Source organism: Pieris brassicae, chromosome 1 (assembly GCF_905147105.1).
Source record: "Pieris brassicae chromosome 1, ilPieBrab1.1, whole genome shotgun sequence".
NCBI classification, from domain to species: Eukaryota; Metazoa; Arthropoda; class Insecta; order Lepidoptera; family Pieridae; genus Pieris; species Pieris brassicae.
Window position 1 is genome coordinate 7,950,295 of NC_059665.1, and position 23,615 is coordinate 7,973,909.

The window sequence follows — 23,615 nt, forward strand, 5'->3', positions numbered from 1 at the left end:
TCTATAAATTAACAAGAGTTTTTGATCTGAGTCTATAGCAAAAATAAAAATTTCGTGATTTAAAGTAACGTTATAACGCTCCAACATATAATGCTTTTTTAGATACCTGTCATACTTGGAAATATATAAAATTTATAATAGAATCCGCAATTTATAATCTATCTTTAATTTGATTTTTGTGATGAGAAAACATTTCTGCAAATGGCAAATTAAAATTCTCAACAGATAAAATAACAAAAGACGGTGTAACCGAGCAGGGAACATTATCAGTTGAATTTTTGTAAAAAGTTGCTGTCCCGAATACCGCACGATAAAACTTCCGCCCCAAATCTTTTATTTTCAAACAAAACATCACTTTTTGTTGTGAATTCAATTCTTTATTCGATAACACCATTTCCGTGAAAAGTTAACTTTGACAACAATAATGGTATCTTTTAAGTGTAATTATTATTTTTACTTAATTATGCCCCACTTTTTGAACAGAACCACAGAACCCCACAGAACAGATGTGTTTCTGTTAATCAGACAATCGAAGCAAAATTTATTTTAGTCATATAGGTACCTTAATAAACATGAACGTTATTATAATAAATAAATTCTTATCACGGACTTATCAGTTATGAAGGACGGAGAACGGATGGGAAGTTAAATAAAAGTCAGTTTATTAGAAGGAGATTCCTATAAGTTTCATTTAGCAAACCCGAATGTAGCTGGACGAAGCTGTTTGGCTTACTAGCCAATACTGCGCTACTGTGCAATCACTCACAACTCCGTGTAATAATTTGTAAAAAAATATGAATCAGACGACATTAAAAGTCACTAAAAGTCCGCCTGACCAAACTGCTAGTGCCAAGTCAACTCTAATAATTTCCTTTGTGAAACTAGCTATAAAATCGTAGTTTGATTTAAAAATTTTAGATCCGGTCAGCATTTGTGCGCTTCAGTGAATCTGGTAAATGGTTTAACTTTATTAGCTTGAAATGATAATGAAGTTAAACTCTTTCCCAAAACAAAAATAGTTTAAACCCAACGGAAGGTTTGGTAATAATCAAACCTAGGTTTGATATACTGTGAGACCATCATTGCTTCGCGTTTTTGTCTAGCAACCTAAGGCGTAGGAGTGGAAGAGAGTGAGGTTTCCGTGATATGATCAATGGTCTTAATGGTCTAGTTGTCTAATCGAAATTGCTATGAAACACCGTTTTAGCGAAAATTAGCTAATGCCAGTGAGGAGTATGGATTCCGGAGGGCTGCCTCACCTCAAATTTCCCAACCTAACCGGTTGCCCGCTCATGGCTGACCAAACCTAAAAAAAACTCTACTAAGAGTAGTAATACAAGAGAGCTTGTACTCAATCCCACTAAACAGGCCATGCGGTTGATAGCACTCACTCCCGAAGCGATATCTCTAACCGTTTCAGAGATGGCTTTCCCAAAACCATAGCTAATTACTTACCACCACCTTATCTCTAATCTAATTATTGGCTCAATACGAATACATCTCTATAGTTATCTACTTTCCTACATTATGCTCTAAATGAAAAATAATAAGCTATACCTAACTTAACCTACGGGTACAAAATACACAAACAACAATAAATATACCTAACCTACATACTACAAATGCAAGGGGATGAGATTAGAAGAATTTCTTAGAAATTTTACATGTGACTCAGTGAATAATGATATGGTGCTAGTAAATTTGTATAGAAATATAATGAACATGTAAATAAAAGAATAATACCTGGAATAAAAATGTTTAATTTAACTATGTAAGCCTTACATCTAATTATATTAGAGATAGTGGTGTTAGCCTTCATTAGGTTAGGTATATTTATTTTTGTTTGTATATATTATAGGTTAGGTTAGGTATAGTTTTTTTATTTTTCATTTAGGTAGAGGTATATTTATTTTATTTTTCATAGATTAGGTTAATATAGGAAAGTAGATAACTATAGAGATGCATTCGTATTGAGCCAGTAATTAGATAAGGAGTGGGAATTTCGTGCAGGAAATATGAGCTATGCTATGGTTTAGGGAAAGCCATCTCTGAAACGGTTAGAGATATCGCTTCGGGAGTGCTATCGACCGGCCTGTTTAATGTGGATAGAGTACAATTTTTATTTTTTTTATAGGTTTGGTTAGTCATCAATTGTCAGCCAAGAGCGGTCAACCGGTTACATTGGGAAATTTGAGGTGAGGCAGTCCATGGGAATCCATTCTACTCCAGTGACATCGTTAGCATATAATATTGTACTAATTGAGACCATGTGCTTACAATGTAGCAGAAACTATTTTAGGTTCTTCCAGGATCCAAGTAAGCACGAATTTGTGCTTCAAAAAAAACTCTCCAACGAATTGCTATGGGTTAAAAAGCTGAGAATTTTCTTCAAATAATTATCGACCTTTGTTCTATTTGAAAGGATTTTGTGTTAGGAACTTCGTTGGACTTACTATCTTATAATATTTTTACTCATGCTTGAGTATACATTACAACACAAAAAAATATATACAAAAAGTATAGTATACAAAAATTTATTTTGTAAATACAAAGTGATTACAATAATTTATACTCCTATAAAGTCAGAATAGTAAACAGTAGTTTGCAAAACTGTTGCATGATGAGGGGTATTAAAATACGAGTGTGTGTTTTAAAGCCGTTATAGCCTAGAAGTTTTAATAGTATCAGCATCACACGCGTGTTTGAATACGTAATTAGATGCAGTTTTATACTGTACATTAATTTATCTTATCTCTGGGGATCTCGTAGGCAGTTAGAAAGTTTCCAAAAAGAGGGAACTTGTTAAACGTAAAATTCTAATATCGTTTATAAAATACGTAGGTATATACTTTTATTTACTTAGCTAGGTTTTTCTATCGTGACATTTAAATGTTACAGGAAACCAAATACTCATTATTTAATATTAGATGTTTTTAAAATAAATGTCACGTAATTAAATGTAACGAAAGGAATGGCGTGGAATAAAAATTAATACTGTTTAACTACACACCTTGTATGCGCTGTGCGTATTTTTACTATCTGTAACTGTTTTTTTTTAATGACAGCGAGCTGTCATTGTCACAATTGTAAATTGAGAAAGGGAAGTAATCTATGGTAATTTTCGATTCTCATCAGCGACATTATTTTTGTTGGCTTCGAATTATATTTAATTTTAAAATACTATTATATTAGCGAATAAAAATGGAGCCAGTAAGAGAAAAGGCTTTTCAAGATTATCGAAAGAAGCTAATGGAACATAAAGAAGTTGAGTCGAGGCTTAAAGATAGTAAGTATTATGGTCCAAACTTATCAATTTATGCCGAATCATCTCATAGGATTTGTTGATGATTTTACTAAAGACTACAATAGTGCGTTATAAATAATTATAAGACGTTGTTGTAGCACCAGATATTCTATATATTTCTACAAACTGTGCTAAGGTCTTATATAGATTTCCTTTAACATAATAGTTATTAAGAAAATTAACTTTGATATAATCTGCACCCACAATAAAGGTGGTTATATTTTATGTATTTGAAACCCATGTAACTGATATTTTTTTTAATTTCAGTGCGAGAACAGTTAAAAGATTTAACGAAACAGTATGATAAGAGTGAAAATGATCTCAAAGCCCTTCAGAGTGTGGGTCAAATTGTTGGTGAAGTGTTGAAGCAACTTACTGAAGAAAAGTGTAAGAAATACTTTGTTGCAATGCAATATTTTTTTTTATGGGTTTTGACTCTGGATCTGGATGGATCTGAAGAATAAATATATCTATAATATAGAATTATGGAATAAATATAAAAATTAAATTAATTTAGTATTATTTAATTTCAGTTATTGTAAAAGCAACAAATGGTCCCAGATATGTTGTGGGATGCAGGCGTCAATTGGACAAGAACAAGCTAAAGGGTGGTACTCGAGTTGCATTAGATATGACTACTCTCACCATCATGCGTCATTTACCAAGAGAGGTATGTTTTTTACTTATAGTGATGTAGTTTAAGACAAAGAAAATATTATACCTTAAACACTTTCATGGGTTAGATGAATCAAACAATTTTCCCAACAATTCAGGATATAAATTAATTGTGCTGTATCAGTTTCATGAATTCTGTGCTAATTTGAAGCCTTTATTTTTAACCTTTTTTTAATTCAAAAAAGATATTAATCTACTTTATAATATACTAATAAATAATTATTTGTTATAATTTCAGGTAGACCCTCTTGTATACAACATGAGCCATGAAGACCCAGGAGATGTCACCTACTCTGCTATAGGAGGCCTGCAAGAACAGATAAGACAGCTTCGAGAGGTTTGTGCGCTATTATTTGCAGCTTTTGTGTCTGCTGTTCTGTGTATAATTATTATTACATTTATCAACAGAATCTGAGTCTTTTACAAAGTTTTATTCTGGTAATATTGTTTATTTAATTATAACTCATATTTATAAATCTAAACTTATTAAAATGGTGTAATTAAAACAAAGTTGTGCTAGTAAATGGTGTAACATTTATAATATGACTCGATCAATATTTGTGTTTTGGATTTGTCTTTCTGGCATGGCAATTTTATAAAAAAATTATCTTAATAATTTTAAAATCATAAATCTGTTCATTCATTAACTGTTAGGTGGAACATAGTACAGTGGGTGAGCTAGTGTTAATATTAAAACTTAACACACAATAATATGTTTCAGGTGATTGAGCTGCCTTTAATGAACCCTGAGCTATTTGTTCGTGTTGGTATAACTCCTCCAAAAGGTTGTCTCTTATATGGCCCTCCCGGAACTGGAAAGACCCTGCTTGCTAGAGCTGTTGCTTCACAGCTTGATGCTAACTTCTTAAAGGTAAGAAATTTTAGTAGTTCTTATTGGTGTCTTCTCTATAATTAGGTTATTTAAAACATTCAGTTACAATTATTTTTATATATTTTTTTAAATAATAATAATCACAATCCGTTTTATCCATTTAATTTATATAACCACATCTTTATCTCAACTCTTCTTTTTTTTTTTAAATATATTCATAGTTTACAAATACACATTACAGGTAGTATCTTCAGCAATCGTTGACAAGTATATCGGCGAGTCAGCGCGTCTTATTCGTGAGATGTTTAACTACGCAAGAGACCATCAGCCTTGTATAATATTCATGGACGAAATAGATGCTATTGGTGAGATTTTCCTACTTATTATATGTGACGGTGCCACTAAGTCTAAGCCACTTAAAAGTAAGTGCTGACTGATGAGGCTTGCTTTTTAATGACTTAATATTCATTTCAAAAAGTTATTCCCAAAATATCAATGTTTATAGTAACATTAACTGACCGAATGGCAGTACATCAATTTCTAATATTTAACAGAAAAAGTTTGTTTTCCATATTTCTTATTATTACAGTATGCAAGTATACATTAATTAACATGCAAATATAACATAATTTTGGCATTTTTATTTATGTTCTTATTCAAGTCTTCTATTTTAAACCTTGGACAAACACATTTCTGAAATGTATGGTTTTTTTACTATAAGTTATTAGGCTTCTGTACCTACTCGATACAATTGGTTCGAAACAAAAATGGTGTTGCTAATTACTACTTCTAACAAGTAAATGAATGATATCAGTTCGTCGTGTTGTAGTTCGATGTGTAAAAATAACTTCTTATTAATTCCAGGTGGCAGACGTTTCTCTGAAGGTACGAGCGCTGACCGTGAAATCCAACGGACGCTCATGGAACTGCTGAACCAAATGGACGGTTTTGATTCCCTGGGACAAGTGAAAATAATTATGGCTACAAACCGACCAGACACGCTTGACCCCGCGTTGTTGAGGCCTGGACGTCTTGACAGGAAGATTGAGATACCGCTGCCAAATGAGCAAGCCAGGTCCATAGATTACCTAATATTTTTATTGACCAGTATTTATTGATTGATAAAGCTAGTCAACCCGTGTGTGCTTCATTTAGAACTTAGTGACATATCACATGGTATTTACATTGTTACTTTCTTTAAATCCATCATAAATCGCTAATTGCGTGATTTAAGACTATGTATGTTAAATTAAAAAAAATATCCTATATTTAGGATAATGCAACGGTGCATTTTTATCCAACCAAGCACCGCTATCTTAATATCCTACGTGAGGTATTTTAAGTAACGAATTAATACGGATATAAGCGTAACAAAACAATAAGGAATAATTTAAAGTGGGTGGTGACACCCTGATAGGTATAATAAGACTCATCCTGAATTTGTTTCTTCGGTCAGTATTATTTTATTGATAAATTGGTGATCAGCCTAATGGCACATGTCGTCGATTTTTGGGCTTAGAGACATGCCAGTTTCCTCACGATGTTTGCCTTCGACATAGAAAGAAAGTTACTTAGGTGCAACGCCTTGAGGGTCAGCTTAAGCTTAAGCCACTAGACCATTAGATCTAGATCAAAATTAATAATAACTATAATCTAGCTTTTTATTCAGATCGACATAGGTACACACATAAACATAGATCATTATATTGAACTAGGTATTAGAAGATTAAAAATATATTCTAATATTTGGATCTTGCTTGATTTCTTGGAAAAGGCCTACTCAAACCTTTTCCATTTGTGTCTTTCTTGGGCCACTGGTCCACATCACTCCTGCCACTTGTGTGATGTCGTATTCCCATCTTTTTTGAGGTCTTCTTCTACTCCTTTTGCCTTCCCCTAGGGTACCGTGGAGTCACAATTTTACACCATTTGTCTTTTCTCTTATCATGTGGCCAGCCCGTGGTTAACATTATTAATTAGTTTAACACAACTTATTATTCAGACTGGAAATCCTGAAAATCCACGCGGCACCGATTGCTAAGCACGGCGAGATGGATTATGAGGCGGTCGTCAAACTATCGGACACATTTAACGGAGCCGACTTAAGAAATGTCTGTACTGAGGCTGGCTTGTTCGCAATCAGAGCTGAGAGAGAATATATTATACAGGTAACCTTTATCAGTCTGTACTACGAAATGCAAGTCTCGGATTCAATTAAGATATTGGTTTCCCATTGGTAAAAAAGTTTGAAAAACTATAATAGATTTCGAAATTTATAGACTTCTTGCACATGAATAATGTAATTATTTATTTTAAATTATACTTTATTTAAGTAAAAGATTTTCAATTTAAATACTTTTAAGTTTTTAAGAAACATGTTGATATAAATAGAGAGTCATAATCATACTATATTATAGTTTCATATAAGTTTTACACGAAGTCATTTAAATTGACACCAACAAGGTTTTACTTATTATTGAGGCACATTTCATTAAAACCTCTAATTTTGTTTTTAATTCAATAATTATTCATTTAATTACAGGAGGATTTAATGAAAGCAGTACGTAAGGTAGCAGATAACAAGAAACTTGAAAGCAAGTTGGATTACAAACCCGTCTAATTATATATTTTTACCTGTATTTCTACTAATGTCTTTAATTCAATATATAAAATGTAATTAAAAATGCCTTTGTTATTTATTACATGCAATTAGTATTTTAGAGCAATGGTGGCCTAGTGGCTTGAGTGTGCGCCTCTCAAAACTAGAGGTCGTCTGTTCGAATCAAAAGCAAGGTTTTCTATGTGGGCAATAAACATTTGCGGTGAAGGCTGTTCACCTATTGGCCTATTTAATTAAATATACGAAATAGATACACAAGACTTAAAGTTGTTATTAATTTGTACTTTAGTTAAAACAGTACACTGTTATTTACTTTAGTTTTAAGTCTACTGTTTTAACTAAAGTACAAATTAAGAATGCTAAATTAATATTGCTTATCAGGAATTTTACCATAGGTAGATGGCGTTACATATCATGCCTGTTTGTCATCTTTGAGAATATACAGTAAAACTTATATGATTGATAACACAGTAAAAAACAGTTTTGTATCTTAACTGTCTATATTATGTATATGCTATGTTGACTCCTGCATTATTATTGTAAACTCTGGCGGAAATGTAACTAAACCGAATGCTCCGCCAAAACCGCGACAAGTGATGGAAGATGTTTTTTCTGCCCGTTTGTATGTACACGACCTTACTGAAACATAGCCGCGACTCGATATTTCTTAAACCAATCTTTGTTCAATCTGGTTTGTTTTAATTGTGAATCATTATTATTATTCCTATGTAGATAATAAAATTGTAAATCTGTAAATAGTCTGTTGGTATTTCTATCTGTAACATAACAAATGTCATACTTGTAACAATTCATTTATGAACACTTTATAATAAAACACTACAACGTAAACTTTATAAATGTTTAATAAAACGACAGTCAATACTGTTTAGTAAAAATCTCTGGTCATATTTTACATTTTTGTAGCATCTAGTCACCAAGACTCAAAAGCAAAGCACTTACGATAATTGTCTATGAATTGGTCAATCACTTAATAAAACTTGGCAAGGTGCCATTTTTGCGGGCTTTCGCCACATTTTCATAATAACATGAAAAATCAACATACCCCTTAATGCGTTTATCCTTTTCATAAGGGCGATTTGGGTATACATCGGATGTCGACTCGATCGATCTATTCGTGTCAACAATAGAATCGTTCTCGCAATCATTTGAAAATTCAGAATCGATTTCGTTCAAGAGCGTGTTCGACTTCGACTGAACTATAGGATTAAATCTGACTGAGGCGTTTTTTTGACAGCTGTCATTTGGAATTGGCGGGAGGAAGTTGAAGTTTCGTATTAATAGGGTTATATGCGTATTTGGTTTTGGCGTTAAATTATTTTGAAGGCAAAATGTTACGAAATCATCTTCGATTTCTTCTAACACAGATTGACTAACACACGTAAATTCCGACTGTTTTCGGAAGTTCTCAACAATTTTCTGTGCGAGTTGTTTATTTGTTTCCTCGCTGTTGCCTCGGACTTCTTGAATGCGCTTATAGACTCCCGCGCTGACTAGGACTAAGAACCTGAAATACATAGATACAATATAGTCTCGCAAACTAGCTATATTTTATAAAATATATTTTAACTATAGGTTATTTAAAGTGCTATATTTTTTCTTTAAATGTGGCATTTTCATAACATTCAATATCTCATGACAATGCAAAATCAATATAAAAAGATATACCTGCAAGATTCATCTAGCAATATGGGTCCATGTATCTCTGGCGCTGCCACAACAGGCTCTGACATAGCTGCACTAATACTAGGAAATGCCTTATATAAACCCTTTACTAGATAGTTACCAAGACACCGTGTTCCAGTTTGATTGCCTAGATATTGCACTGAAAAAATCTTTATGTATACACCTGAACAAAGCTATATTTATTTTTTATTTATAATAAATATTTTTTATTATTACAATAACCATAATACAACATATTTAATTTAACTAATAGTCACTGTTGTGTTTTTTTCAACCACTAAAATATTGCCCTAATAATAAGAAATATTGGTATCTAATGGTGGTTACGCAAAGGTCACTTGTCTACTTTAATGTGTCTAAACTCTACAGAAAACTTGAGTATAGGTCCAAAGTAAAAAATAAATCAATTGCCGGCTTCCTAGGGAAGAGTGTCCTTTTCAAGAATAGATATATACATTTAGTACATTCTTTTTCAAAGGACATTGTGATCATGATAACAAACAAGACAATATTAGTTTCACATCAAGATAAAATCAACCATAAACTCTTACCATTTCTAAGTTTATTGACATCCAATCCTAACTGTGAAAGTCGTAACAACTCATCCTCATTATTCAAACTATGGTCCATGGTCAATTGGACAACTCTTAGCACTGAATTATCATCTGTTCTGCCAAGGAGTGCCCGGGTCTCACCAACATTGGCCACAAATAGCTTATTGTTATGAACAAGAGCTAATACAACTGTAGTGCCTCCAGATAGGTGATGATCAATTTCTTTTAGGCGTTGAAGGATGTCATCACAGTTTTGAGATATCTGTGTAAAGAAAGGTATACTTTAATTGTAATCTTACAACTACTTATTGAAATATTATACTGAAAATGCTACTCATTCAATATGCCATTAATTCAGGTAACAAAAATAATGCAAATAAGTTTAAAGGTCTGATATACTATACTAGCTACATCCCATAACTTCATTATTACTAATTTATTTTACCTAGTGGTATGAAATACACTTAACAAGCTATCTCATACCTACCAAATATATTCACATACATGCAATTTCGGAGGAGTTTGACACTAAGACATAAGATTTTTATATATTACTTTCATTAAATTAGAGCTACAATTATATTTTAGGTAACAGATTTTGAACTTTTTCTTACTTGTGTTTCATTTAAAGTTTGCAATCTATATTGAAGACTAGTCCGTTCAGCTATCATTCCATCATAGTTTTCTATATATGCTTTCTCTACTGATATAAAAGCATTTCTGAAATATAAAAAGAAAATTGATAAGTTGATTAATCCTATAACTTCCTCCACTGCTTAATTACTAACAGTAAATCAACATTTCAATCATCAGAAGTTCCATCATTTAAAAAACTATTTAAAGTAATAAATATTTTAACCAATTTCCACTAAACAAATATTTCAAATGTACTATTTATGCAAAATCCAATAAATTTGCAATGTATATGCATTACTGTCCAACTTTAGACTTCAGTCTATTATGATTACAGTATAGCAACTAGTGCTACGGATATAACTTTTAAACTTGAAAATAAAGATCAAGACATAATATCATAAAACAATGGCTAAGAATACCTAAGTCTATCCCTAATTTCCTCATCAGTATTGCTTAAGGAGGGTGGAGGGAACAGAAGCTCTGCAGCCATTCTCTGCATTATAAACCTGGCTGCATCTAAACCATTGTGTGGCTCAAATACACCATAAAGGCAGCTGTAATAAATATTAAGTTTTAACCTAATCCAAATGATAGGCATATTGGTAATATTCCATAGCCGTCAAGAAATTGAGTTATGTAATTCGAATACTTACGAATTATCTTCAGTTTGGCAATAAAAACATAAGCAATCGTCAGTAGAGTTAGAGTCGCCCATGTGAGATAAATAAGAGGCTACGCAGGTATTTCGGCACTTTGGCAGATCCTCGGTCCAGGGTCTGGCAATCATTTTTAACAACACTTCAGCCCTTTATTTACTTGTACTTTACTCTCACGGGACCTTTACTTCGACTAGCTATCGCGGGCAGTTTTCTATTTCACAGCACAAGTCCTCATGCCTGAGTGCATTATAAGTATAAAATACTAATTATGCAAGGTTAGTAATATAATAAAACATTTCAATAATGCTTATTTGTTTTATCTATTTATCCATAAGAAATAAAATCTTTGGATTTTTGAATTGATTAAACATTTAATAAATCACGAATTAAGACTAACAATTAACATATTATGAATGAAATTAGATGGAATCTTAGTCTGTGGAAAATGTAATCTTTTCACAGATCTACATCATCATTGTAAATAGGTACGAAAGAAATCATGTTGTATGATTGTTTTTTTTAATTCATAAAATTATTAATATAAAACTAAAATCAATACTGATATAAAGAAAAAATACCGATATATATGACGATATAAAAATAATGTATATTTCACTATTCAATGGTAATATTGGCTAGGCTACGGTCAATATTCTCAGCAGTAATTTTGTGTGCAAAATTTACATTATTGTAATAACCGGAAAGCTCAATAATTGAAATTAAGTTAAGTAGTAGTGACTTCAGTTAAATAGATATAAAAAGTTTTTAATACAATTTTCGATATTTTATATGGATTATCTTTCAATACGCTTGCAAAAGAGCAATACTACTAATTCCAATATCATAGTCAACTTATGCTCATACCTCAATTAAGTATACTAATTTATACTTACAACTTCTTTAATGTTTGTCACGACGAGTGCGCTGTGATCTGTGAACTCTTGCATTTTCCTGTGTCTAACCTGTTTCACAATAAAGAATTCAAATTTAAACTACAACTAAGTTTTTCAAATTTTTTTCCAGAATTAACTAGTTCAACTATTATGTATAATATTGCCTTTAAATTTGTTATAATTAGTAGATAACTTCTTTTAAGTTAACCAAGACATAAGGATAAAGAAAAATAAAAAGATAAAGGATAAAAGCACTTTAAATGTGAAACCAATGTTTTATTTAAAAATATATATCTAGTAAATCCAACAAAATTGAAACACACATAATTTATAGTTTGTAAGGTGGTGTAGTTTAAGATACTATTTTTTAAAATACCAAACAACAACTGATATCTATTATCAGTTGTGGTTGGTTATGTGAATTTTATAAAAAGGGAAACAGTAAAGTTAAAAAAAAACACAATTCAGAGATTAAAGTTTATGTCACATATACTTATAACAAAAACTTTAACCATTTTACACATTTTTCAATTTTTATATTTTATATAATATTGGCTCTAGGAAGAGCATCTAAGTTGTATTGAAAGCGAACCAGATTTTACATAGTTAAAATATACCAACATCTATGACTCAAATAAACTTATGTACTTAATATTGCCAATATTAACAGTTTTTACAACACTTATGAAACAAGATTGTTAGTGCAAGGTATAGCATGGATGAAGGCTTCCAAAGACATGAGTCCACAAGGCACCGTCACCAAAACATCAAAGAAATGATTAATTCAAATGTGTATTAACATAACAAATTTGAGACACATCTCACTGCTTTGGAAACCCTAGCGTTCACTTTGAATGAGCATTTAAAAACTAATCATGTCTAATCGATCTTCTTGTCGGAGACTTTGGTGTCGGCCTCAGGTTTCTTTTCCTCTTTCTCTTTTTCCTTTTCTTCAGTAATGACTTCCTTTGCTTCTTGCTTAGAAGCCTCGTCAAAGTTACCGACTAGGTTAGGTACTTCGTCGTCTTCGTCAATAGGCTTTGGAGCAGCCACACTTGATGCTATCCTTTTAAGCTGGGTGAGCCCTTCAGGGCCTAGCTGGCTCAGGATACCGGGCAGCATCTCCGCAATTTGCTTGTTTTCACCATGACCAGTAATAGCAAATGTATTCGCGGCGAGCGATGCCTGTGCTTTAGGGTTATTGAAATGAATTACCGTACCATCATCTTTGATCATATTAACTTCTTCGATGCCAGGAATTGTATTGACTGATAACTTCTTCAATGATGACTGTAATTTTTTGTCATCTGTCGCGGCCGTCGCATGGACAACCTTCTTCTTGCGCCTAGGAGTACCCTTGCCGCCGATGCGCACCTGTGACTGCAGTTTTTTCAACTTCTCCGTGTTCATTTTGTTTATTTAAGATGTGTGACTGTTAAATAAAAGCGCGCTGCACTTTTTGTTATAGTTGTTATATAGATTTAAACGCGAACAGTTAAGAATTCCATGTAACTTGATAGTACGCACGTGTTTTGGACACCGGTTACTTACAAAGGGAAAATGGTGGATTGAGGTTTCATTTGGGACTAGTTATTTCCGTCTTCTAGTAGTTGGCAGCACTGCAGATTTTTACGTTCCTTTTTATGATTTTCCAAATGTCAAAGGCAAACGTGAAGATAAAAATATAAATCTCTAGATATGTGTAAGTATGAATATACTTTAATTAGTAAATAATACAAATATGTTATTTGTATTTATATAATTTTTTAACAAACTCTTACAAACTAATAAAAAAATTGCGTTGCTCGAAACGTTTAGGTTGGTGGAAACGTTTATCTCACAAAGCGTCATCTGTTGGGTTGGCAGGTTAGGTAAGGTTAAACTCTTAAAAAGTGTAATATCGTTTATAGATGGCAGTAAATCTTAAACAAATTTTTGCTTTTCTAAAATAGATGCCTCTTGCAGTATCACTAATTTATAATAGTAGTGTTAATGTACGCAAAAAAGTCTCAAGGGTTTGTAATTTTTTATCTAATAATTTGAAGAAGTGAAGAATATTATTAAAAAATATTTATGATTGTGATAAGAATATTATTAAGTAAAATTAATAAAGCAATTTTATATTTATATTATTATCATTGCCCGTGCGTCTTCTTTGGTGGAAACGGGAACATAGGTACATCCATTGGTATCATAATTGATTATTTCATAATTTTCTATTCTACAGAAAACAATTCCGATTCCTTGTATAAGTTTGGTAAATATTGAAGTAAAAAGTATTCAATCAAGGTGTTTGTATATTACGATGAAAAACGGCTTAATGTAGAAAGTTACCAATACTTTTATTGTTTTTCCACTGAGATAAAGCAGTGGGCCCATAAGAATGGGCCATGACTAAGGCCTTGCTTAGGGGTCTCTTCTATAGCATTTTCGTACGCTTTCACCGCATCTTCAGAGCTCGTAAAGCGAATACCTCGAATTTTATCTTTCTTGGGAATAAATGAAAGTCGCAGGGCGCCAGGTCAGGAGTGTATGGCGGATGACTCATTATCTCTACACGAGCCATAGTCAAATATTCAAAATTTTCTGCAAGACAACAGGCAAACAGCGATTCACATACCAGTCTGCAGTGTCCTTCCATCTTCGAGCACATCTGTTGCGAAAGAATGTGAAAAGCACCTTTGCCCTGACTTCTTCCTTTACTTACCTTAGTGGGCCTATTCTCGAAAGGAAACACCCACTGAGCTCATTGTGTTTCGGGTTCGTAGCAATATATCCAGCTTTCATCACCTGTGACGATGTCAAATACAGCATGCGAAGGTGTTTCTGGTCGTCGGTTAAAGTATGGAATATATCTGGTACAAAGCTTCCAGACGCCTAAATGTTCGTGTAATATTTTTTAAACTTGACTCATACCAATGCCTAGGCTTGCCAATGCATAGATCACTCTCTTATCTTCCTCTATCATGCGTCGCACAGCACTGATGGTATCTTCATTAGTCGCTGTTAAAGGACGTCCCTCACGCGGATCATCATTGAGATTGTTACGTCCACGCTTAAACTCATTAAATCAATTGTAAATAGTGGCACGAAATGGGCTTCACAAAGAAATGCTAATCGCAGCCTTTAAAGAATAGCTTTGTCGTTGAGTAAGCCCCCACAACGAAAGTCATTAAAATCATTGACCGAAAATTTTCTCGCGTTAGGTTCATTTTCACGTGAATCAAGAGTTTGAGATTAGCCACCAATTCACAAAAACAAATGAATGCAACAGTCTACATTAGGTTATCAGAGTTCTAAAATTGAAATTAAAAAAAAATTAATTAGAAATGTTTCTTACTGGCCAGTTCTAAACAATTTCAGTGTTATCTACGTTCTACAATTGAAGCATGTTTATCTTCTTATAAATTGTTTATAGTGTGTCTCATTTTTGTATAAGTTTTTGTCGTGTTTCCGCAGAAACAGAAATGTGTTACTCAATAAAAATATCAAGAAATTGAGTAAAGTAAAAGGCATATATATTGACTTATTACATGTGTACCGGGTTACTGTTGTAGAAGTGTAGAGAACTGTAAAATATATACTATATTCAAAATTATTTGATGTATAACTGTGTAATATACTTAATAATAACAATAAGTAACAGCAATAAACTAAATTTTTAACATTATTGTGCGTCAGCTGAAAGTAATTTGTTAGGAGCACTTAAATGTTTTAAGCAAGTACATCAAATTGCTCAAATAAACTGAGAATTACTCAACGGCAAATCAACATAAATATGATTATAAAAAACTTATAAGCGGGTAACGCGGCCTAAATATAAGTGCATTAGTTTATTATTGAATTTTGTACAGTCAGGGTAAAAACTCCTCAATTGCAATAAAATTAAACGTATCATTTTTAATTAATTTTCTATGATCTAAATCTATTTTGGTATTTGGCAACATGTTACTTTAATTGAAACCCAGGGTTTGAAATAAATTGTATTAGTGTGTTATAGCAGCTTGGCCAGTCGATGTCAAAAAGATATTGCGGATCACCATTAACACGAAAATGACGAAAAATATACTTACATATTACGTTGTGCTATATTTGATTAAGTTACAAAAGTAAGATGAAATTAAGTCTCTGCCTTATTAAGTGTTCATTTCATAATCAATATTTACCTTACTGATACTGAAACCGAAATCCTAGGCCTACAACAGATATTGTGTACTAAAAATAATGAACTTGGGTCGTAAACATTGATAAACTTTTATAAAATAGAAATTTAATAGCATTAGATATAAAGTATCTATAAAGTAAAAAGTACTAAAAGTCTGTAAAGTATTATTGGATTCCCTTATATACATGATGATAAAATGTGTTTTGTAATTTTTTTATCCATCCATCACTTTTCGGCACGATATTACATCTATCATCACATTCAGTAAGTGCGCGCAAACTACGTTCAAAAACGTTTTAGCAAAACATTCAGTAATAGCAGGCGTATCGACGTTCGAAAATTAAATAGCTGTCATATTGTTCCTGATGGCGCGAAGATGTCTTGATGACAGCTTTACACCACAGATACATTGAGGTGCATTAAGTAATGTAGATAAATATTTATGGCACGATAACTGGGTTTTATGAGTTGATGAGTGACGTGTGTTTTCTTTATTAGAAGGACTATTCTGAGGAAGATTCCTTATTAATATTGGTGGTCTTGAATGAATTCTTTTTATATGTCCGTTATCCTACCATGTCATAATTGACAGGCTACTTATGGCAAATTCTTGAAACTTTTCTTCCTAGAGGATTTCTCATGAATACCTACTGAAACACAGGAAAAAATACATCCTGATGATGCTTGGTGGTAGCGGACGTGGTCCGAAATTATGTAGGTGCGCTGCTCACGAAAGAGCTCCGATTTGTTTAATTTTAATTTGTATTATTGCTATAATTTTTATTAAACTCTAATCTATCTTAGTTTACAAAATCCATTTTGAAAGTCTATCTCCATCAATACCTATAATAAATAAACTAGTCACGAAAATTATTTAAAAAGTTGTTTAAAGTACTATAATGCACAGGTTTTGGAACTTTCAAATTTAGAACAGAAAACATGTGACAACTGGCAATCTTTGACACTTTTTTTACCATTTCCCGCGCCCTAATTAATCACACCGATTTGGTTTAAGTCTGTCATTTAAACAATTATTAAGACTCGTTATCATTCTGTCAAGGACGTAAAAACTACGATTAAAAATAGTTGCCATAAAAGAAACATTTTTTAAACAGGACATTAATAATGCTCTTTTAAGTAACAAGCTGGCTTTATTTAGAAAAACTAGTTCGTATGGTGTATATAAATCAAGCGGTGATTGACATAATAATTGAATTCTGACAAATAAGTAAAATGGGTTTAATACCTACCGCTTTATTGGTTTTGGTACATATTTTATTATTTTAATATTATATATGGTATCGTGACTGTCCAATTTAAATATTTTAACTAACTTATTGTTTACCTGTAAAATAAAATTAGTACTGAAAAGATATAATAATGTGGAAATAAAAAAAAACATATTCCTTATAAACAGTTAAGCTAAACATGACGCATCGGTCGTAAAATGTCACATTACAAGGTTTGGATCCACTTAATCCTATTTTTTTGTTACTAAATGACTCAGATTAGAAGACGACATAATTTAGAATACAGTTTCGAAGATTTTAAAGTCATTAGTTATCTAAACAGGTCGGATTAGGTGGATTTGGCGACCACCCATTTACGCGCGAAATTTGACAGATGTCAAAAGTGGCGGCGTTTTTGTTTTTTTTTGCCTAGCGACAAATTAGGATCGGCTAGTGAATATTTATGAAGTCATTTCACGGGATTTTAAAGATTAGTTATTTACGACTGTGACTTAGAATTTTTTTATGGGTTTCTTAATAAATACGACCAACCAAATCCGTCATAGTTTTACCATTTAAAAACGGAGATCAAATAATAATAAATATTTAATTTCTGTATTTTTCTTCTTCTCCATGTAGTTGAAGAGCTCGGTTCCTTCGATGTCGTTATAGCGAAGGTACTGGGTTCAATTGACAGCAAAACATATTTTTTCGGTTTGGAAGGTATAGTGGACTGGTCCTTAACTTGCCTGTTATGAAAATAATCATTATAGATACAGATGATCTTTGGATGTTACCTTTAGAATCATAGGCGTATAAGTTACAGTAGTGTTTGCGATTTGATATTAGTATTTAGTTCTAGGTCTCGTTATTACGTTGAAATTGCGTCCATTAAATTTGGGCGAAGACCAACTGGGGTTAAAACTGACGACCAGTGTGGAGAAACGCACGTTTTGTTTAATTTAATACATTAATATTACATTGTATAGGTATGTTTGCTACCGATAAACTCGAATCCCATCGAATACAAAGGTCCGATATTTGTTCAGCCGTTCAAATAAAATAAAGGAAAATGTATCGAAACAAATTCAATCACAATCTATCGCTCGGCCGATGTCGTTTACTTTTTGTACAACTACTGTGAAACTAGCGTAACACGGGGGTTTACGCGATTGAAAATATTTCATAACATAGTAAGATTAAGTATATATCAATGTCGAAATGAATGTTTAATTGGCTATTTAGATTAATTAATAAAAAATAGTATAAAATAAAGACAAATTTGTCTTGCCAAAAGAAAATTGTCACAAGAAAATGCGAGAAAAGAAATGTAGATACCATTTATGTTTTATTGTATTTACACAATACCTATTCGTAAAGATAAGAAACAAAAAATGGTAATTATTATTAAAAAAACGAAATTCAAATTATTAGGTAACAAAATAATTTTATATCATGACAAGATTTAACTAGAAAGAAGGAACAACAAGAGTTAAGAAACTCTCTTTCTTTAAATTTAACAACAGAAACATAATACCGCTGTAACATTTTCACGCCATTACGCAACTGTCAAAACATAAAAATTTTGGGCTAACTGCCCCCAGAGGTCCGGTTTAATTTTAACGCTGGCAACCCGACACGAAACAATGTGGTAACAGAACACTTCCAATCACAGTTTATTGAGCGAAAACCAATTCGAGCCCGTATAAATCCTAAAACGATAGGAATTTATTTCGTGTGCTTTGTGAAATTGACATCAACAAAATATTTTCTTCAGCAAATTCTTTATAAATCAATTCAATAAAAAAAATACGGATAATGTTTTTGAATGGTTTTTTGACGGAAATGAGTAATTTGTCTCACGAGATTGTAGTTATTTCAGAAGAAAAAATATATCTTAGATAAAGCGGTATGATCTAGAGAATTAAGCCTGACCAGAAGGCGAATAATAAGATACAAAAGTTAAATGACGAAACGAATCTTTTTTCAGTTACCTCTCTTGTAACAAATTATTTCCAAAGATTCAAAGATTAGAGTTGGTTAACAATAGTTTTTCTATGAATAATATGTGTCTAGTCTGTTTTAATAAAATAGCTATAACAATGTGTTGTAACACTGCCCATAGTATTGATAACTAACTGTTAAAGAAAAACCCAAACAGTAATAGTAACCCTAAAGGTTAATCTCCATAGAGCCATAGAGCGGATAACTTTCCCGCCAATTCTATTCAATATGCCCTCAGGCCATAAAAGAAAATGCATTTGAAAAAGGAAACAAATAAAACCTCTTTCAATAAAATTTGGCAACCACGGACAATATCTTGTTTTGTAACTTGGCCAGTTTACAACTTGTTAAATGTTACCTACATTCAACAATTTATTTATTTTATATATTAGATAGTTGTAATACTTACGTGTAACCTCAAATTAAGTATTAGATGTAATAAAAAAATAATACTTACAGAATGTTACACAGATAACAACATATCGAAATAGATGTATTGACACAACGATAAGTAAGCAATAAAAAATATTTCTCTTGAACATACTTACTTAACATTTAAGGTTCTTTTTCTTTTAAAACAGTCATATTTCAATGAAGTACTGTTCTTTCGAATACGAGTACTGCCGTCGGCAGCCTGTACTCGTAGGTATATATATATATCTAGCCATTTAAAAAAATATAATGTGTATAATACCTAAGTCATGTTTATTTTCGCCATAAAATATTTCTTCCATATTGCAACACTGATAACGTGCAAATAGACGAAGGGGTTTTAAGCCAATGGGACTGCTTCGTTTAATGTTGCGTATAATCTATGGGTGTGGTTTAAGGGTCCGCAATTGAGCTGTAATAATTGTAATTTGCATTATTATGTCATTAGTTTAAGGGTACGATCGAGTAGATTTGAAAATAATAATTTAATAGGGCGCTTCATATAAATCGAATTATACATTTTAGTTTGTTGTAAGAAATTATTTTATGCAAACATTATATTAAAAAGATTTAATAACAAATACGCTTATATTAAATCATTTCTTCAAATGTTTCAACATGTAATTACAAAATAGTAACAAAATATTTAATGTTAAACATAAATTATATTATACGAAATTGAACCGTTAAAATATTACAAGTTTTCAAAATAACAACAAAGTAATCTAATTTAGACTTACCCCCAACCATATGCAAATTCCTTCCTCTTAAGTTTATTCGAGAGAAAATCAATATCTGAGCACGAGACAGAGATAAAACTTATTTAGTATAGAGTTAGAAAGAGAGACCTTACCCCTTGCTGTTGGAAAATTAGTCTATAGCACTCGTAAAACGCATTCATAGTAATTTGAACCTTAATACATAGGTTTAGAGTTTAAATTGTGTTTCTCTTATTTAGTTATATTAACATATTCGTATTGAAAATGAAGCGTTTGATGAAGAAATAAAGTTGGTTTTTGTTTGACATAAGATTGAGCAAATAATTGGCAGTGATTTGATAATAAACGGGATCAATTTGGTTTTATGCTTTTATTAGCAGTAAGACTTGCTATTAGACGAAATTACTAAATTAATTATCTTCTAGTATATTATTTCTATAAGGTACTTGTGTTTTTGCTAACGTAATATAATATTATTGTGTCGCGTAAACGAATTATAGTGTTATCGCATTATATTTGAGCTTGAACCAAATTTCTTATAATTCGCAATATTAAATGATCCTTGCATCTTAATGAAAATATTGTACCTTACAATTTTCAAAAAAGTCTATAGGTTCTTTTGTAAAAAGGCAAAAATCGGAAAAAGCATTGCATTGCAAATACTTGTTCATGTTAGGATTGCTTATCTTGGAAATTATATATCTCATTTTCTCCAGGCGTTACCATGGCAACGAATAAACAACGAACATAAAATGCTGATTGTTATTGTCATTGTAATGTATCCGAGTCGTCAATCAAAACAGCACGAACAAATTCTCAAGTCGTTAAATCAGCCAAAACGAGAGACGCAAGGATTCCATAATGATGGTAAACACACGGATCTATATCATCTGCGTGATCGTATGAAAATACGAAAAATAGGATTCATATTTTTGCTACTTTACAGATTTTTGTATTTCGCAAAATGTAGGAAACAATGGAACTCATAGGTCAAGTTTTCTAGTGTATTTGTTTTGTAGTATATAAGTTTTGAAATAGAGTCAAGACTTAGAGGGCTCCTTATTTATCTATACAACGTGAAACTTGAAAAAGATAGTGTTTTAATTTTGAAACATCTTCTTAGGGTTTGTTTACCTAACACCAACCTACAAAGATGCCTACAAAACCTTTGTTTATCCTTTTTAGGTCTGGGGCAGATTTCTGTTCCTGTTTCAGGATCATTTGTCAATCTAATAGGCACACGATGACGCCGACGCTGTGACTTTTTGGGCTAAGGCAGGCCAGTTTCCTCGCGATGTTTTCCATTTGAAGGAATGTGAAATAGGTGCATAGTCGGTGATCCAACCTATGCCCTCAGGAATTATAGTCATACGATAAAGCTGCTAGGCCATACACCGCTTACATTAACAAAAACGTTTCAAACCACGACATAGTTATATGATGGCGAATTTACAGTAAAGAATTCTGATAAATATTACTAATTACTTAATTTATTTTAGTCTTTATCAATTAATTACCAAATACTATATACAGTGTAGTGACTTATTATCCTGTAACCCCTAGATGGGGCTGAAGGCGTCCACAATGAGTCTCCGCCGCGTTCAGACTCGTGTTTCACCTCGCTCCTAGTCTTTCCTTTCGTTTGCCTCGTCTGCAACTGTTCGGTAATGTAGTAGTATATAAATTGTAGCTTCAAATAGGTAAGACGTATCGGAACAGTCTAAAATTTGAATCCGTATATCCCATTCGCCCGCAGCATCAAACTTGGCTATCGATGTATTAGACTCGCAAATATCGACATTTTGTAGCCAACACTAACTTATCGCGATGAATATCGATGAAAAACACGCGTTTTAGCGTTCAGCTAAACTATCGTGTACAATGGTATCGCTTTTTTTAAGCCTTAATACGATTTTGACTAAAAGCAACAAATCTGGCATAAATTGATTGAATTGAATTAAAAATAAATAATAATTATTGTTATATCATCCTTCAAAATGTAGTTATATTAAATACGACAAGAATAATCCGCAAATTTCTACAAGATTAAAAAACTGTTTTCACTTGGCTTAGGCCTGTGTGTGCCACACTGTACCAAGATTGTTTCATTGAATCCTGAGACAAAGAAAACAGTAACTAAACATAATAATAATAATAATGCAATTATTTCAGATTCTTTCTTTAAATTTAGTGACAGTACTGCATAAATAGTTAGTGTAATGCTTTAATATATATGGAGGTAAGGAAGATTTAATGTTCCTCTAACCTAAAGAGAGGAACCACGAGCAATCTAACCACTGGCTGGCCCTAAAGCCCCAGGCCGAGAAGCTGTATATACTTCTTTCTTAGAGGTCGGAATTACTTTGTTACCGTGAGTGACGTCATCGCAGTAGTTGTAGTCACAAATGTAGGTGTCGCTACATAGACACAAAACGCCCTACAACTTAACCTATATTACGTGATAGACAAGACCTTACAATATTCATCAAAAACAGGTCGACGGACAATCGGACGTCCAACGTGATGGACGCTTCAGTGAATACAAACAGACAAAAGAATTATTCTTCATAAATACTTAAATATGAAGTTCCCATGCCCCCCGGTTGATGGCAAGATTTAAATATTGTTTCCATTTGTAGATAATGTCCATTTCTAGCAACTTTATTCTATATAGGGAAAAGTATATATTTCTTACTTTCAATTGGACAACGCAGGATCATTAAAAAAAAGAGAGAGATTTGTATTTAAGCTGTTGGAAAAGTATTACAATTTATATTTTTGTTTTATAATTGAAAAAATTATAACTTAGATACGTTGTGTACTCGCAAATATCAACGTTCTCTATCCAACACTTATAAGGAGTAATATCGATGAAAAACACGCGTTTTAGCCTACAGCTAAACATTCGTGTACACAATGTCACAATTTAATTAAGAGGTTAATGCATATTTTCTTTTTTTACACCACCCTCTCCTCAGCAACAACGGCTTATCACAACGGTGCAAGGCCCTACTTACCACAGCCGCGCCGGTCGGATTGCGGATGACACAAAGTTCATTTCGAAATAGATACTTAGCGCTAAATCTAGATTCTAAATTAAGATTTAGGGTAAGCCCTAAGTAAGTCTTAGGTTAATTTTATACGCCGCACTGTAAAAAGGCAATATAATAGTCCAACGGAGCGTCACGC

At 32.3% G+C, this 23,615-nt stretch overlaps 3 protein-coding genes and 1 long non-coding RNA gene across 6 annotated transcripts; 2 read left to right on the forward strand and 2 right to left on the reverse strand.

Annotated features, from left to right (window-relative positions):
* The first annotated feature begins 3,100 nt into the window (after nucleotides 1–3,100).
* LOC123707712 (26S proteasome regulatory subunit 10B) lies at nucleotides 3,101–7,559 on the forward strand. The gene is made up of 9 exons (XM_045658000.1): nucleotides 3,101–3,286; nucleotides 3,572–3,691; nucleotides 3,838–3,974; nucleotides 4,218–4,316; nucleotides 4,701–4,850; nucleotides 5,053–5,176; nucleotides 5,676–5,886; nucleotides 6,814–6,979; nucleotides 7,354–7,559. Exons 1-9 carry the CDS (start codon nucleotides 3,202–3,204, stop codon nucleotides 7,429–7,431), a joined length of 1,170 nt encoding a protein of 389 aa, XP_045513956.1. The 5' UTR covers nucleotides 3,101–3,201; the 3' UTR covers nucleotides 7,432–7,559.
* Nucleotides 7,560–7,764: 205 nt separating this feature from the next.
* On the reverse strand, nucleotides 7,765–11,375 carry LOC123707693 (TGF-beta-activated kinase 1 and MAP3K7-binding protein 1-like). 3 transcript variants are annotated; one of them, XM_045657973.1, is made up of 7 exons: nucleotides 10,979–11,375; nucleotides 10,745–10,879; nucleotides 10,304–10,409; nucleotides 9,687–9,951; nucleotides 9,118–9,274; nucleotides 8,495–8,956; nucleotides 7,765–8,070 (listed from the first exon to the last, which is right to left on the reverse strand). In XM_045657973.1, exons 1-7 carry the CDS (start codon nucleotides 11,110–11,112, stop codon nucleotides 7,935–7,937), a joined length of 1,395 nt encoding a protein of 464 aa, XP_045513929.1. In that variant the 5' UTR covers nucleotides 11,113–11,375; the 3' UTR covers nucleotides 7,765–7,934. The 3 variants fall into 3 exon arrangements, with proteins under 3 accessions (XP_045513929.1, XP_045513945.1, XP_045513937.1); XM_045657989.1 differs by having other exon boundaries at nucleotides 7,933–8,207; nucleotides 10,979–11,374; XM_045657981.1 differs by lacking the exon at nucleotides 7,765–8,070 and having other exon boundaries at nucleotides 8,277–8,956; nucleotides 10,979–11,374.
* A 965-nt stretch (nucleotides 11,376–12,340) lies between these two features.
* On the reverse strand, nucleotides 12,341–13,467 carry LOC123714337 (transcription factor BTF3 homolog 4-like). Its single transcript, XM_045668561.1, has one exon. The coding sequence runs from the start codon at nucleotides 13,285–13,287 to the stop codon at nucleotides 12,757–12,759; it is 531 nt and encodes a 176-aa protein (XP_045524517.1). The 5' UTR covers nucleotides 13,288–13,467; the 3' UTR covers nucleotides 12,341–12,756.
* A 7,743-nt stretch (nucleotides 13,468–21,210) lies between these two features.
* Nucleotides 21,211–21,903, forward strand: LOC123715507. The gene is made up of 2 exons (XR_006754436.1): nucleotides 21,211–21,293; nucleotides 21,612–21,903. It is a non-coding gene; the product is annotated as an uncharacterized LOC123715507 (long non-coding RNA).
* The last annotated feature ends 1,712 nt before the right edge of the window (nucleotides 21,904–23,615 follow it).

Excerpts from the sequence above, each read along its gene's own strand:
- LOC123714337 (XM_045668561.1), bottom strand. The coding sequence starts at position 13,287 with ATGAACACGGAGAAGTTGAAAAAACTGCAGTCACAGGTGCGCATCGGC.
- LOC123707693 (XM_045657973.1), bottom strand. The coding sequence starts at position 11,112 with ATGATTGCCAGACCCTGGACCGAGGATCTGCCAAAGTGCCGAAATACC. Across the intron at positions 9,275-9,686 it reads TGTCAATAAACTTAGAAATG|TGCAATATCTAGGCAATCAA; the intron begins GTAAGAGTTTAT and ends AGATTTTTTCAG. Across the intron at positions 8,071-8,494 it reads AAGGATAAACGCATTAAGGG|TAAGGTCGTGTACATACAAA; the intron begins GTATGTTGATTT and ends GCTATGTTTCAG.
- LOC123707712 (XM_045658000.1), top strand. The coding sequence starts at position 3,202 with ATGGAGCCAGTAAGAGAAAAGGCTTTTCAAGATTATCGAAAGAAGCTA. Across the intron at positions 3,287-3,571 it reads TGAGTCGAGGCTTAAAGATA|TGCGAGAACAGTTAAAAGAT; the intron begins GTAAGTATTATG and ends TTTTAATTTCAG. Across the intron at positions 4,851-5,052 it reads TTGATGCTAACTTCTTAAAG|GTAGTATCTTCAGCAATCGT; the intron begins GTAAGAAATTTT and ends TACACATTACAG.